The 17481-nt window shown below is 43.2% G+C and overlaps 1 protein-coding gene across 2 annotated transcripts in view; it reads left to right on the top strand.

Annotated features, from left to right (window-relative positions):
• STAC (SH3 and cysteine rich domain) overlaps nt 1-17481 on the top strand; it is a 100873-nt gene that overhangs the window by 31157 nt on the left and 52235 nt on the right. For both annotated transcript variants that reach the window (XM_054729810.1, XM_008154062.3), the window contains exon 2: nt 4144-4420. In XM_054729810.1, coding sequence (XP_054585785.1) covers nt 4144-4420 — 277 coding nt within the window. The remainder of the gene's footprint in view (nt 1-4143; nt 4421-17481) is intronic.

Raw genomic sequence — 17481 nt, 5'->3', positions numbered from 1 at the left:
TGCCCTTTTAGAGTTCCTCAAACACCCCTTCTTGCTCTCTTGTAGGGGCTTTTGCCCTGGGTTTTCCCACTACCCAGAATGCTCTTCTCCAAAGTAGCTCATACCTTCACTTCCTTCATGTCTCTGCTCCAATGTCACCTGTCCCAGAAGCCCTGCTTGTCACTTTCTAAAGCCTGGCTCTAGCTGTTACCCCTACCCATATTATTCTATATCTTTGATTATTTATTTATTTTCTATCTATACCCACTAGACATTAAAACCTTAACGAGAAGGAATTTGCTTATTTTACTGCTATATCACCAAAGCCAAGGACTATGTCTGACTCATAGTAGTAGCCCATTCATTAAATGAACTATTTTAATAAATGAATGAATGATTCTCTAGTCACAGGTTTCCTGGGATGATTGCAGGGAGTAAGGTATTTGGAGCAATTTCTAGCACACGGTAAAGGACCCAAGACTATCTGTTCCTTTTACCATTATTATTATAAATAGAATGGACGGGAGGTGGCAGTGGTGTATGGAAGCTAATCATTTTGTGACATCTGCTATTATCAGCGTTTACTTCTATTTCTGCGTTTTGTATGTTCCCATCTGGCCTCTGCTCTTGTAGGGGTAATTGAAGAAAGCAGGTTCCTTTGAACTCGCTGCTCAGACTTTGTTTAACTTGTAGGCATTTCTCTTAAGCTGTCCACTTGAATAAGAAATGTCACATTGGCTTCCAAGGCAAATTCTCCAGCTTTTGAAGCAGGCAGGCTCGGAAGGTCTGACAATTTCCAGCTACATCTCTCAGAGCAAGGATAATGCAACAGGTTTCTTGGCATCGTACTAAACTTCTGGAGAACACAGAACAGCAGGTGATGGATGGGTTTGAAGGGAGAAAAGAAGCACATGAGCACAGAAGGGAGACCAGACTGCACACATGCAGGTGTCACCCATCCCTTCCCTGTATTAGCAGCAGAAGACCAGACAGTGATGCCTGATGCTTCGCTTTGATCAACAAGGAGTGTCCCTTTGTTATTTTTAAGAAATTTGAAATATCTACACTAATAAAAGAGAAACATGCAAATTGACCGTCCCTCCGCTACGCCCACCAGCCAATCAGAGTGAGTATGCAAATTAACCCAACAAAGATGGTGGTTAATTTGCATACATAGGCATGGAGCGAAGACTGAAGACAGCGTAGAAGGAAGCCAAGTGCTGCAGAAGGGAGCGAAGCTGCGGAGAAGCAAGCAGGGCGGCAGAGACAGGGGCCCTATTCTTACAGGAATCTTTCTGCAAAGGACCTCTAGTATAAAATAAACTAAGTAGCTTCCAACTAGCAGATTTTCTTTCCCACTCTGCATCCCTTCCCACCTTCACTGACCACCAGTACTTCCATCCCCTTGGGAATGAGGGGTAGCTCTCTCCGTCCCTACATCTATCTCTGTCAACTCACCAGCATGGGGGTTAGAGGAAGGCAGATTTAATTTTGAACCTTGGTGTTTACTCACCTACACTGTGTGACCTTGGACAAGTTTTTTATATATGTAAAAATTTTTATTGACTTCAGAGAAGAAAGGAGAGAAAGAAAGAGATAGAAACATCAATGATGAGAGAGAATCATTGATAGGCTGCCTCCTGCATACCCCACACTGGGGATCGAGCCCACAACCCAGCTCTTCCATATGTTATCTTCTACTACCTTCACAATTGTGCCCTGATATAATCAGAGAAGGTGTTATTGTTCTATTTTTGTTACAAAGGTAGCCAATTTAGTGAACCATCTGAATGGCTTTATGACTTTATTTTGCGATGTGGTGGCATTGGCTTTGAAAAACCTCCCTCCCCCCGGTTTGCACAGCCCATGCCAAGATCTCAGCAGATTCCTTAACTTCCTGGTCACTTTATTAAAACCTGTTCAAAGTAAAATCCAATTTCACCTCCTCTTTGTCTCCCTTTCTCCACACTAGGCCAGCATATAGCCAGAAGCACTTGAAGTGTACAAAGTCTGTTCTGCTCCTGTGCTGCTCCAGGTGCTCACCTCAGTGTGGCTCAGTCTCAAAGAGTGATTGTCTCGTACCTCCCTCTCGCTTACCTTTGCTGGAGATGGAGGGTCCGCTTCCAAATAAGCGTGGTGTTCCCAGGGGCACATGACTCCATCCTCCTACATCCATCAGGATGTGCTAGGTTATGGTACAGCAACAAACTCCAAAATAACTCAGGAGCATCTCCTTCTTCCTGCTTCCTCAACAGCCCCAACTCCTCGGGTGGGTTTGGACTGTAGGGCAGAGGGAACAAGACAAGAGAAAAGTCTTGGCTGGCCCACTGGTTCTGACCTTTCTGTGAATGATGTTGCTGCTTCTCTGGCTAGCCCTTTCTGGCTGGTGATGCCCGGTGGGGCTTCTCTAGAGGACCCTGCAGGGCCTCCCCTCTGAACCTGAAGTGCAAAGTTGGTCTCACATGGCCACAGTCAACTTCAAATGAGCAACAAAGTACATTCCCACCACATACTAGGAAAGTGAGGAGAACAGTATTGTGTCGCGTACACACAATAGACACCCAGCTTGGTTTAAAAGACTAGCCATCTCTCTAGTTGATGGTTCTATGGGTTGACAATTTGAGCGGGACTCAGCTGGACAGTTCTTCTGTTCTCGTTGAGACTCCTTTATTCCTTGCAGGGAAGCAGGTGGCTCTGCCTCTGGGGTCTCACTTGAGTGATGGAAAGTGACTGGACCATGTGTCTCATATCGTCCTTCAGGCTGAATTGGGTTTGTTCATATGGCAGTTTGGCACAGTTCCAACAGGGACGGCAGCAGCATACAATACACCTCGAGGTCTGGGCTTGGAACTCGCTTAAGGTCGCTTCTGCCACTTTCCATGGATCAAATTCCCCAAACCAACAAGATTCAAGAAGTGGGGAAACATGCTCCCCCTTTGATGGGAGGAGCCATAGAGTCATATTGCAAAGGGGAATGGGTAAGGGGAAAGGTAGAGAATTATGGTGTTTTTGTGCCCAGCACTAAAATCATCCCATCTTTCTGATCTTCTTAGAGAGAAGTCGGGGGTTTGATGCAGAGCCAGATCAGCCACCTTATGTGAACTATCTTAAAAGTAAAGTGACCTATTGCATGTAGGTCAGGTAGCCACTAAGTGGTTCATTTCTTTTATCTGGGCAGAGAGAAAACTGTATGTGATAAGAATGCATAGTAAGTACCAGAGACTTTTAAAAGGCCACTGTGGCTGGGCTGGACAGAGCAAGGTGGACAGTGGTGCTCACTGTCCTTGGGATCCAGAATTTGCCAGTCACTGGAGCCTGTGACAATGAGCTTTCATTTAAATTTAAGAAGAAATGAAACTTTGTAAAGAATTTTAAACACATGCTCACATCTCTGTTTCCAAAAAATCCTTCTAGCTCCAAGGTGAGGACTGGACCAACCCCAGACTTTTGGAAGTTAGAACTTTTCCAAGCTTTTTCATGAGTCCCAAAGGAAAAGAAGAAATAGTCTAGTTTGCCAAATGGCCAAAAATGAGCAGAAGGGCAAGGGAAAGAGCAGAGAATATAAAACAGATAATTTCACATTGTGTCTCTCTCACACACACACATATACACAAGTTACTTATTCATATGCTTCAGACCGAAGCATGCCTGAGAGTTACTGGTTTGTGTTCTCTGGATGGTTAAGCCAGATTGATTCTGGGTTTGACGGTGACCTCACCTGCTTTGCTGTGTAAAGAGACAAAGAGCATCTAAGTGACCATGAGAAAGGCCAGCAGAGGCCCCAGCCTTACAGACCCAGCCTTGGAGCCCAAAGAGTTTGTACTGTAATTCAAATTCTAAAGGCAATCCACAATTCAAATTCTAAAGGCAAGTGGTATCAAAATCCAATGTCATGGAATATTTTGACAGCACATTGGAGGGACCTCAAGGAGGCAGGGAGGAGGAGCAGTGGCAGAAGCTCAGGCAACAAGGAACCTCCTTCTGTAGTCTGGCTGCCGAGTTCCCTCTGGCACTGACATCAGCCCACCCACACAGGGACCTCTACGAGCCTCCAGGGGCTGAGGGTGTCAGTGGGAACAGTGCAGTGCATGGAGCAGCCGCCTCCCCCCAGCATGAGTCTGCACGATCGATCATAAGAGCGTCTGTTCTGTCATTGCATTGCAGCTCCAGAAACTAAAACGATCACTTTCTTTCAAGACCAAGAGTCTACGGAGCAAAAGTGCTGACAACTTCTTCCAGCGAACCAACAGCGACGTGAAGCTGCAAGGGGACATGCTGGCTGAGGTCAGCCCCAGCTCCAGCCCCCTCCCCGCCCCGGGAAGCCTGACATCCACGCCCACCAGGGTGGGCCTGCACCCAGGCAGCAGCAAGGCCCATGCCTTTCAGGAGCACATCTTCAAGAAGCCCACTTTCTGTGATGTCTGCAACCACATGATCGTGGGTAAGTCTTTCCCCTGCCACTTCCTCCAGGTATGTCAACATAAAATTGTGGGGACACCCTGGGAGTTTGGTGTGGAAAAGATGTAAGATGTACAGTTGTGTTTTAAAAGACTGCATTGGAAAAATCAAGAGGCCCATTTTATGTGGCTTTAAAAGGAAAGGGTTGGAAATAAGGGGTAAAGTTAAAAGGCAAATGTCAGTGAGAATCTAACCTTTTTCTAAAGATATTTTTAACGATTTCAGAGAGGAAGGGAGAGGGAGAGAGAGATAGAAACATCAATGAGGAGAGAGAATCATTGATCAGCTGCCTCCCACAACCTAGGCATATGCACTGACAGGGAATCGAATCGTGACCTCCTGGTTCATAGGTTGACACTCAAGCACTGAGCCACGCTGGCTGAGTGAGAATCTAACCTTTTAACTGATGCATTTGACCTGCCATTGAATGGCTTGTCTTGTAAGTAGCATGTGATTTAACTTCTGTCAGGCATAGATAATCTCAAAAGTTTGTTGTTTTTTTTACTTAAATATCTGATATTCTTTCAAATGAAACATGGCATGTTTGTTGCTTCCCAAAGAAGCCAATAGCTGTCATCATTGAACCTGAACTTGTGGTTTCCAATATGGTCAGGAAGGCAGAATTCTGCAACTCCCTTCACCTTTGACCAAGACCCAGTTAAGGAGTATAATATTCAGAATGAGAGCAATGTCAGCCCCCCTTGTGACTGTACACACAGGGCCATCCTTGTTGAAAACCATTATCTACTCACATTCTCATTTTCTCATCACTATTATTCATGTGCTTCCTTCAAACGGGCCACACCGAGGATCAGTGCTTGTGTCAGTCAAGGATTTCCACAGTAATGCTGGTTAAAAAATACTCTTGCAGTTAACGCAGTTTACTTTTACTCTCACTCAGGCATCTTCAGATCATTTGGGGTTTAGCTGATCCAGACTCAGCTCAGTTACTTTGTCTTCTCTCTGTTCCTTATTTTCTCACTCTTTCCTTGGACCAGTGGGGTAACCATATCATGTTCTTCTCATGGCAAGGACAAGTGGAAGCTACAAAGCTCTTCTTAAGCCTTTGGATTGGAGGTAACATTGCCCTTCTACTGGCATTCCTCCAGGAAAATGGGGGCCAACCCCATGTCAAGGGATGGAGAAGTGCACTCACTCTGCCTTGATATCAGGGACTTTAAAGCCACCTGGCAAAGGGCACAGGTAGAGGGATACGTGAAGAATGGGGTCAGTCATTCAACCTATCACAGTGCTGAGGAAGGCCTCTGGATCATTAAACTATTTTGTTTGGTAGATTCTGCTAAGTCATGGATCCATACCACCCATCCATTTCACTTTTCCACCTGGAAGTGATGCCTGGCATCTGACTGTGAGCATGGCGGGGAAGGTGTCTCACCATGTTCCGAGCTCAGAATACTTAGGCAATTTGGCCTCCAACTTAGTTTTTGTGTCTGCCTCCTTAGCTTCTGAGTCTGATGCATCAATTTCCACACAAATTTCCACCAGGCCTTTTCAAGGCAGTGCTATTCATAACCCTGAAGTAGGTGATGATGAGTCTCTATTTTAAATCTCATTGTGACCAGTGTGAAAAGACAAACAGAACACGTGTTTTTAAAATGAGTAAGGGAAATGAATTCACCTCTGAGGAATGCCACCATCATTACCCTAAACAGGATTCTAGGTACACCTCAAGCACAGCAACAATTTTGAGACTTTATTTTGAAAAAAAAAAAATCACACACAAAGAGACCCTGTGCTGAAGAGAATTGCACTATACTTTTCTCTTATCAGAATTAAATGTACATTGTAGCTGCCTTTTTTTTCTTAAGAAAGAAAGAGAAAAAAATACAGTCAGCAAGGCATGCTGTTCTTTTCAAAGATGAGAAAGCAAACCAAATAGTAGGCTCCTTCTAGGAAATGAGAAAAGGGATTACAGAGGCAGGAGGGAACAGGGAGAGAGAAGAGGAAGGAGGTGAGGAGAGGAAGAGAAGTGAGGTGAAGTAGAGGCTGCTAAGTGCTTTAACTTCCTGAAACAATGCCTGCCATTTGTCATCTGTGATAACAGAGCATGGTTGCTCTGCCCCTTTTCTCTTTGTTCCTCAAATCTAGTCTCCTTTCTCAAATATTCTCACTGGAATATTTGCTTCTTCAAGCCACAGGTCATCTTTATATTCTAAATTTGAGGGAAAGACCACCTGCTGTTACCCTCTTAGATTGACATTTCAGAAAATATATTAAAGCAGGTACTTTTTCCTTCCAAGGAGAACCAAGGGTTATATAATGATGGCCAAGAACAATCAAATCTCATTTTAGCAGTTTCCAGCTGGTGGATATTTGTTTAAAAATAAAAGGAAACTGGCATTCTCGCTGTCTAGGATTTCTAGGTTGGAATGGACATGCAGAGTTGGGTTTACAAAGCCTCACATTGGGCTTCGCCTGACTGCTGTGCCTGAAAGCTGGAAAGGCTACACATTTGCCACAAGAAAGTGACCAGTAAAAGTACACCTGGACCCCAGCCTCAGTCCCTGCCCATCTGATTATAATTTCCTTAGCTCCTTCACTCCGTAACTCATTCCCTATTTTCAGCTTTGCCCTTGCCCTTGGACTTGACACCTGAGGCTGTTCCTCCCCAACTGATCTGGCTCCCATGCCACTTGGGTTAAGAAGCCTCTAGGACATTGCTACCCTTTCTGATCCTCCTTAAACTATCCCTTTCCAGAAATTCTGGTCTCCTATACAAGCTCAAGGTGATCAATCCAAGCTTTCTTGGAGACACCAGAGAAATAGATAGTCAGGTGTGTCTGTCTACCCAATGCTGGATGTCCCAGTCTTTGAGTCAAAAGGACTCAGTACTCAGTCTTAGACTAGGAGAATCTTCTTGTACTTGGTTAGATAAACATACTCCCTCCACCAATCACATCCACTCTTGCCATCCTTAGGCCTTGGTGGGAGCTCATCTTCATTGTGCATCAACTTAACATATTCCATCTATGACACTCTGTCTTTACATTAAATTAACTATCTACAAAGACTCATTTCAAGAGAGTTTTGGATTTCCTTGTGGTAATCTGCATCTTATTGAAGTTTCAAGACTTGAAAAAGTCAACATGCACTACTCCAAAAATCAAGGAAGTTTTTCCAAGGAACTCCATTCTTCTATTTACAAATAGATAAAAAGTATTTTTAAATTAACTACATGTTTTTTAGTTGGCATTCAATTACAAGACACAGCATATTAAATAAATTCATGTTTTCTATACAAATATTTCGCAAAATGGCTGGATTTCACTGCCTAAAACTTCAAGTTTCCTTATACATTCAATGCATAGTCTATGAATCATCCACTTTCGATCTGTCCAGTAGCAACCACGAGGGGGGAAATAACAATGGCTTTGTCTTAGGTAAAAGTCCCTAAAGCAGGGCCTGAGATAGAGGTTCTTGTGAATGTGGTTTGTTGTGGGGGGTGCCCTCAGGAGAAGGGGAGTCAGAGAAGCAGGAGGGTCAGAGGAAGGAGAAAGGATGTGGTCTCAGCTGGAATTGGCTTCAGATTGGTCCTACCCATGGGGAGCTCAGGAACACAGATGCTTTCACCTGGTGGTACCACCTTGAGACAAAGTGCTGGCCTTTGTATATTCCTGTCACTCAGTCATTGGCCATGGCTGCCCCGAAGAGGCAGTGGGGATGTGACATCCCAGGCAAGGAGGACCCACTAGGCTGAGAACAATTCTCTGAAAAAAAGGCAACTGTGAGCCTTAGCAGCCATCATTCACAGCATCAGTATGATAAATAAGATCTGGACAAGGCACCAACAGCATCACAACCTTTGTAAACATATTAATTCTACAAGATGTAATATAAAAGCATCCTCCACTGGGAATGAATTTAAAATGCAGTTGGACCCTTGGCATTGTTGTACCTATAACACTGTGTTACTAATATAATAAACTAGAGGCCCGGTGCATGAAAATCAGACATCCCTCTCACAGTCCGGATCTCTCGCAGTCCGGGACCCCTCACTCCTTACTGCCCACCTGCAGTGGAGGTGGGAGAGGCTCCTGCCACGCTGCTGTGCTTGCCAGTCATGAGCCCCGCTTTTGGCTGAGCAGCGCTTCCCCTGTGGGAGCACACTGTATTTGCATATTAGCCTTTTATTATATAGGATAATATAACATGAGGAAATATTACATCACGCTGAGTCCAGGACCTTTCTGCTCTGCTCTTGTTTGACCATTAGTTTAGTTGTTTCCTGACCTATTCTGACCTCATCCAATTGCTTAGAAAAAGCCAGATCAACCAAACTTGACTGGAACACACACACACACACACACACACACACACACACACACACACACACCTAAAAAAGACAAAGCTATCAATTAAGTTGTCTCTTGACAGGAAATGCCAAACAGAAATCAAGGGGAATATTAAAAAGCAAATGTCATCCAGCCTGTGTGGTTCAATGTTGGAGCGTCGACCTATGAACCAGGAGGATGAAGTTCAATTTCAGGTCAGGGCACATGCCCAGTAGGGTCATGCAGGAGGCAGCCTATTAATGATTCTCTCTCATCACTGATGTTTCTATCTCTCTCTCTCTCTCTCGCTCCCTCTCCCTTCCTCTCTGAAATCAATAAAAACATATTTTTTTAAAAAAAACTTAAAGCAAATATCAAATTTGTGTATTCTCAGAATGGAATTAAAACTCTGTGGTGCCATCAATCATTTAACTGGACCATTATTTTAGGAGCTGTACAGCCTAAATAAGAAAATACAAATGCTCTCTAGAAACATTTTCTTTAATTTCCAGTAGATACTTTCCTTTGAGCCATGGGATGGGTCCCTCCTAAAATACAGTGCCCAGACCTCAGTGGGTTGTCCAATGGGATTGTTAATCTCTGGTGTTTTAATTGCTTAAAAGTAGCCATAACTTAACTAACTTTTTTACTAGGGGACAAAAATGCCATGGAATCCCCAGTTCAACAGAAGTAATTGCTTTGTATTTTTTGCTCATCTGGTTCCCTCAAGAGACTCATGTTGATTCTGGCGACTGAATGTGAGAGTAAGAAACTGGGGCCCAGTCAGGCTAAGGAGATGGTGACCTGAGCAGATGAGAAATGCTTGCAGGAGCTGGCCGTGACTGGCCTGGAGAAGACTTGGGGGAGCCTGATCACTGTCTTCAAATAGCTGAGGAGACCTTGTCTGGCAGAGGGATTAAACTCCCCCAGGGCCCCGAGTGGACCCTTGGATGATACAGTGAGGCAGAGTTCAAGACTAAAAGGAGGAGCTCCTAAAGGTAATTTCAGAAATAGACACTATAGTCCTAGCCAATTTGGCTCAGTGGATAGAGCGTCGGCCTGAAGGGTCCTAGGCTCAATTCCGGTCAAAGGCATGTACCATGGTTGCAAGCTCCTCCCCGGACCTGGCCCTGGTCAGGGTGCATGCAGAAGGCAACCAATTGTTTCTCTCACATCAATGTTTCTCTCAGTCTTTCCCTCTCTTCCACTCTCTCTAAAAATCAATGGAAAAATATCCACATGTGAGGATTAACAATGAAATAGACACTATAGATTTGGGGAGAGGAGATGGGTAAAAATATGTTTAGAAAATTCTGTACACTATCCTCCCCTTGGCTATTCATAGCACACTACCATTTCAAAGTCCTTCTATCCTGAAAACTGCCAAGTCTTGTGCTCAGTGGTGGAGCAAATGGATTATAACAGAAGAGTTCTTTCTCCTAACATCTACTCTTCCCTAATTCATCTTGACTGCTACTGCCCATTATTTGGCATGTATCTCTGCACTGTGACCAATGCAGAGAGCCTTTCTGATGCCTGCAAAAGCAAATTCATTAAAGACTTATTAAGACTTCAGTTCAGGCCCAATGTTCTCAAGAAACATTGTACCCAGCACCGTTGAGCTAAAGGGACACAAAATACTTTTAAGCTAGCATCTTCTATTAGTTTCCTGAAATTGTATGCCTGCTGCCAAGCACTGTTTCTTTTAAGAAGTCTCTCCCTGAAAATTACCTAGATGAGAAAGTAAACCATATTCCATCCAGCAAAGATGGAGCAGAAATGGAGATGGGCTGGCCTTCAGGAAGGAGGTCTCTTAGAGTCTCACACAGAAATGGAAGTGACACGTGTTGGGGGCCAGCGTGATGCTCTGGGGCATCCATGGGACCTGCAGGTCATCGCCTTGAAAAGGTAAAAACCCGTGACCTGCCACCAAAAGAGAAGACAGGACAAGGGAGGTGGAGAGGACTAGCCTTGGTACCATATTGCGCATCATTCTTCCTCAGACGTCTTCCTTGTGGAAGGTCCTAATATTGTTTCCTGAGCCCATTTTCTATGCCCTGGCATTTTGCTCTGGAACATCTGGAATGCCTTTCCTTCCTTCTCTGTCTCTCCATCTATTCCAGTCTCAAATCGATCAAGACCCAATTAAAATTCTCCCAGCAGGTCTTGCCTGACCACTTATTTTCTCTGAATTTGCATGTCATTTTCCAAACAGACTAGATTTGAGCAAGCTCCTTGAAGACATGACCAGGTCTGAATTATGTGCCTATTCCCACAGCAGCTAGTAGAGCACACACCTGGCAACTAGTGGGCACTTAAAAATAGTAATTAGTGCCCAGCCAGCATGGCTCAGTGGTTGAGCATCAACCTGTGAACTAGGTCACAGTTCGATTCCAGGTCAGGACACATGTCCATGTTGCGGAGGCTCAATCCCATTGGGGGCGTACAGGAGGCTGCTGATCAATGATTCTCTCTCATCATTGATGTTTCTATTTCACTCTCCCTCTCCCTTCATCTCTGAAATAAATAAAAGTATTTTTTTTAAAGAAAGAAAAAGAACAAGAAAGGGATCAAGTGGTGAAATGAGAATCTTTATATATGTGCAACTTTCCAGAAAATAAAAATTTCCCAAGTTGCCAGATACTGCTGCTATCTTATCAATGCAAGAAAGAAAATGCAGAACTTCATTCCTGCGAACTATTTATTTTACCAGTAATTGAGTGAATGCTTAAATGGTCAAACTTGGGAAAAATAATTTTTAAAATGCCAGCCAATGAAAAGAGATTGTCCCTCTTAAATTATAGATCATGATGTTTGCAAGTGCTGAATCATGGCATAGAGGTGATCTTTCAGAAAAATAGTGTATTTGTATTTTAGGAGCCATTTAAGACCATACCTTAGCAGAAAGAAATGACAATACAGGAAAGTATTTTCACTGTGTATATAACTGACCACGGTGGAGATGACAATTTAAAATGGTCTTTTGTTAAATTTTAGTCATTTCCTATAGGTCACCAGCTACATGCTGTTTAGTAACATCACAGCAAATATATACTGCATATGTGTGTGTGTGTGTGTGTGTGTGTGTGTGTGTGTGTGTGTATACACAAATATATATATATACATAAAAATATATTTTTTCCATGTTCTTCCAACCTACTGTGCTTCATTTATTTTCTCCTTGCCCCATTCACCACGAAATAAAAATGGTGCCCAGGTAGAAGGAAGGGAGGAGAACTCACTCAAGATGGAGCTTGGAAACAGAACATAGACACTGCTGTGAATCCTGGATACACTTGGAGAGTTTTCTGAACTTGAAGCTGCAAACCTTGCCCTGGCATTTTGCTTCTGGAACATCTGAAATGCCTTTCCTTCCTTGCAAACATCATGATCTATAATTTAAGAGGGACAATCTCTTTTCCTGCTTGAGGTTCAGACCAAGCATGACAGACAAGTGTAGATTGGCCACCTGCCTCTAGACCCATGAGCAGTGCCATGGTGGAAGCGAGGGATCTGTAGGAAAAGGCCACCTCCTGCTATAAACACAGGGAGATAAAGACGTGTTGGAAAATGTGTACCCTGCACTTCCATTCAGCTGCCATACAGGGAATGCTCCACTGACCTACTTTAGAATGGTCACTTTGGGTGTGCTGCCACGGTGGATACCAAGTCATAAAAGGACAGAACGGGGCCAGTAGTAAAAAATGGGACAGCCCTCTGTGTGTGTCTATGGGAGACACCTATATATTGTGACCCAGCCGTTAAAGAAAAAGGATGGGGCAATAGAAATACGTGGTTAAATCCTACTAAGGCATTTCTTTGTAGCTTATCAACACTACCTGGTTGCACAAGCAGAAAAACAAAACATAGGTTATTTTTTCACATGCTAAGCTTATCTGGAAAGGAAACCCAAAAGCCTATAGCTCTGCTGCACTCCCCACCCCAACAACATGGCAACAAACAAGTTCATGTGTACACATACTTATACACGTGTGTAGATGTATGCACCATACACACACTCTCTCACCTTCACCACACAGGAAATGTGTTTCCCTTGACATAGCAGGATCATGTTTTAAAGAATTCACAACCACTTCAGCCTGACACCCAAGCACCATCCTACTCTGTTCATAATGCCATAAAAAGAAGTAGCAAGAGTCACATATCATTAAAAGAGAGGAGGGACAATGAACCAGCCTGACTCTCACCCAGAAGGGCTAGATCACTTTGCATGAGATCTGCCTGGTATTCCCGTTTGAAAAAGAGATTTCAAGGAACATTTTCTGAGCATCTGTTTTCTGATTTTAAAGAGAGAAATAAAATCTATCTGCTAGAGGTGATATAAAGATTGAGTCGGTACTCAAAGGCAGTAGGGCTCAGTTAGTAACAAGACAGGCATCTCCCTGTCTTCCTGCCCTGCTGCTGACCTGCCCTCTCTCCCGAGGTCTAGCCTCTCACTTCAACTGCCAGAACTTTGCTGCCAGATCCCTTGTTGATGCCAAAATACTTAAATGTGTCCACAGTGGGACAACGCATCTTCTTCCCCCGTACGATCTGCCACTTCATTGAGGTCCTCTCCTGCTGGGGCAGATGGCACCTGTGTGCTCTCAGCTACCTGGCCAGAATCTCAAGGCCATCTTGGAATCCTCCCTTCTCCCGCTCTCCAGAAAGCCCATCTATGAACCAACTGTCTATTCTACTTCTGTGCTTTCTCTATGGTCAGACCCCCTCCTCTCTTCCTCTCTGCTCCTGCCCCAGTCCAGTCTTCAACACATCTCACATGAGCTGTTTCAAGAACTTCCTAAATGATGTTCTTTCTATCCATCTCTACAAATGCTGCCAAACCTCTTCTGAAAGCAGACAGACATTGAATGGCTGATTTTCTCAGGAATGCTTGTACTGCCTCCTTGCCTAAAGAATTGCTTGGTGCTTATTCTATAGCCTCTGAGAGCTGATAAAGGTGAAGAAATAAGGACTTTGTCCCATCTGATTTGCACAAGGTGAAACTTTGTTCGCTACTCTTGACAGTCATCATCAATAGCACTGGTGAGCATCTATAAGTAAGTGGATCATTACAAACAAACTCACAATACAGACCTGCAAGAGGGAGCCGGGAGAGGGGCAGAATGGTGCAGGGGTCACAGGTGGGTATTTGCATTCTGGCTCTGCACTTAGTAGCTCAACTGACCTTGGACCACTAATGTACCTTCTCTCAACCCAGTGTCTTTCAAATGGCATTGAAAACACCTAATACATGGAATTCCTGACAAATTAAGTGACATAAATGAATGTTCTTTGTGAACTATAAAACTTAAAAACTGTTCACTATTATTAAAGCTATCTCTATGCATGAAAGGTTGACACTAGTACTATGCCAAATTCCTAGAAAAGCACTTTGAGGGGGGAGCGGACAGGGAGGGTGTAGCACATCAATTGGCCAATCCATTCTTGGAAGACCTGAGGATACATACAAATTCTCGAGCCTTAGGCTGGAAGAATAGTTGTGAAGAAAGCAAATGAGACTGTGCAAACCGCAGACCTCAGAGAAGAGGAGGCAGACAGTAGAGATTATTAACACCGGGGTCAAGGGTATCAAGTCCAGACGTTTCCCAGATGGTCATGAGAAAGTGGTTATCCTGGAGGACATCTCCTCTCAGAATTTTAAGCCAAACACACATAACAGAAGGACAGCTTGGTGGCCATGATATTCAATGTGAACTGATGACCCAGGGGGGAAAGGCTATGGACTCCAAATTCAAAGCTCTGAGCCAACCCAACTCCTGTTACTATTTTTAAAGTTCAGTGCGGGTGAGGGGCGGGGGAAGTAGGGAGAGTTTTTCCACTAGTAGTCAAGAACCGAAATAGGAAAGATCAACAGAGGCATTTATAAACAATGAATGCCATTAATTTTTTATAGCTAAGAAGGGGTTGGAAAAGTTGTAATGTAGCAAGGAGTGGGTAATATAGGCAGGGGAAAGTGGCCTAGGGGTCTTCACACAATTTTTAATGGTCCTTTCTGCTTGCTTAGTAGCATTTCAAGTCACTGGCGAATGACTATATTACTGAATTTCCCAGAAAACTTGGAAACCGTCTTGTTCAATTGAACTCATAGCGGGGGAGAGATAGGATGGGTTATTTTTAATCAAGGTCTGGAGTTCAAGTGTGATGGAAAATATGTTCCCCCTTTTTCCCCTTTAGCAGAAAACTTTCTAACTACTGAGTGATATCTAAAGCTTAGGAGCAGTCTAAGCTGTATTGCTTTAACTCCAAAGCTCCAGCTCTTTGCAGTACACCACTCTGAGGACAGTGACAGGTCACCTAGGGTCCTTTTAGGGTGGTGAGAAACTGGTCATTGTAAACTCTGGTTTGAGCTTTGCTTACCTTCCCAGCATGCTGCAATGGGAAGACCATTAGCCCAAGAGCCCGGACACTAGTATTTTAATTCCTGCTCTGCCACGGAGGAACAGTGTAATATTTGTCAAAGCATCTTGCTTCTTTGAGCCTCAGTTTCTTTATCTGCAAAATGAGAAGCTATATCTGAGAAGGCAAGTTGGTTTCCATACTAATTGGTTGACACTGATTGCCCAGAAAAGCTTCTGAAGTGGCACCATAGCCCAGTGAGAAAATTATTGTGATTGATTAGTGATGTCTGCCATGTACACAAAATGAAAGGCTTCTTCAACACCTATACTATGTATTTGCCACTCCCAGGCTACTGATCTCTAAGGTAGGACTTCTCAGAAATTGAATATGCATGCAAATCACCTGCAAAGCTTGGTGAAATGCACATCCTGACTTAGTGGGTCCAGCTTGGGTCCTAAGATTCTGCATTCCTTACAAGGTCTCAGGTGATGTCAATGATGCTGGACTATGGGCCCCACTTTAAGTTACAAGGCACTAAGGTATCTTCCTAATCAATTCTGTTACACTTTTAAGTCAGAAAGTCCCTAAGAATTGTGTAGACGGCCTTAGGTACCTGAGAAAGAGAAAATGAAGTACAGAATTAACAGAGAAAATAGCTAATTCTAAATTTTTATAAGACTTCTAATTTTGTTTCTCGTGTAGATATTCATTTTATTCTTTCTTTTTTCAGAAAATAAATATGGGGTACTTAACAAATATATGGGTTCATACATGTAAATATCTGAACCAAGGTATATGCAAAGTGCTTGGGAAGCCTCAATGAGGGAACAGTCGTTCTACCTGAGGACAAAGATGTCAATGAAAGTTCCATAATGGCCGAAACTGGTTTGGCTCAGTGGATAGAGCGTCGGTGTGCGGACTGAAGGGTCCCAGGTTCGATTCCGGTCAAGGGCATGTACATTGGTTGTGGGCACATCCCCAGTGGGGAGTGTGCAGGAGGCAGCTAGTCGATGTTTCTCTCTCGTCAATGTTTCTAGCTCTCTATCCCTCTCCCTTCCTCTCTGTGAAAAATCAATAAAATATATTTTTTTTTAAAAAGAAAGTTCCATAATGAATGTGGCATTTCAGTGGGGCATTAGAGGATCAATAGAGGACCAACCCCTTCTTAGCTATAAAAAATTAATGGCATTCATTGTTTATAAATGCCTCTGTTGATCTTTCCTATTTCGGTTCTATTGATCCTCTAATGCCCACTCTACCAAACTCATTATAATTCTTAGAAGTACCTTCCCATTGAGTACAAAGAATGGAAACATGCCATATATTTTTTAAAGAAAAATGTAACAGAGTCAGCTCTTAATTTCTCAAAAGTGATATAGCCTACAAATCTATCCCCGTTAACCGCCTCCCTGTTTTTTTGGTAGACCCCTCACATGGAAGGCACCACATCCAGAAGGCAAATCAGATGGTTACACTACTTGGCTTCGTTCTGAAATAGCATTTAAAAAGAGTTCTGGACCAATTCATTGTTTTATCCCTGATGTTCAAATGTGATAGATCAAAGATCTGGTACCTTGATGCTATCAGAAAAGGTTTCAGTCAAACCTAGTTGATTAAGGGGAGAAAAATCAGGAAAGAACACCAAACAGAGATGCAATGTCAGGTGTGGATTAAGTCAGATCTGCTTTAGAAATCCAGCTCTACCCATGTACTAGCTAAATAATCCTGGATAAATGATTTAAACTCTCCAATGCCCAATTTTCCATCTGTTAAATGTGGAATAACACTAACTTGAAGGAATCATTGTGTTAGGACTTGTGGAAAGTTCTTCATTCTTGGTGATCCTAAGCACAATCCCCATATCAAGTGGCTCTAATCGTGACGGTCTCTCAGTTTTCATCTTTTCAGGAATAAAAAAAGGGCAGTTCTTACCTGTACAAAGAAAGAAGAGAGAATTTGTAATCAGGATTCCTGGGCTCAGATCTCATCTCTGCACCCTTTCTCCAGTGGCCTTAGACCACGGACTTCCCTCCCCAAGCCTCAGTCCCCTCAGCTAGGAAAGAGAGCCAAAAATAATTGTTGCTCTACATCCCTTTCTCTACCGGGGGCAATTTTGCCTCGCACATAGGGGTTCAAGACTTAAGAAATAAAAAGATAGGACACCTAATAATTAAGTTTGGATTTCAGAAAAACAACCTATAACATTTTAGTATAAGTGTGTCACAGGCAGTATTGGGGATATAATTGTTTCATGCAATATTTGAGATATTCTTAGATTAAAAAATAATTTGTTATCTTAAAATTTAACTGGACTTTCTTCTGTTTTAAATATAGTTTATTGATTTCAGAGAGGAAGGGAGAGGGAGATGGGGAGAGAGATAGAAACTTC

Source organism: Eptesicus fuscus, chromosome 18 (genome assembly GCF_027574615.1).
Source record: "Eptesicus fuscus isolate TK198812 chromosome 18, DD_ASM_mEF_20220401, whole genome shotgun sequence".
In the NCBI taxonomy this organism is placed as follows: Eukaryota; Metazoa; Chordata; class Mammalia; order Chiroptera; family Vespertilionidae; genus Eptesicus; species Eptesicus fuscus.
The sequence above is the reverse complement of the archived record's forward strand: the minus strand, read 5'-3'. Positions and strand labels throughout refer to the sequence as shown.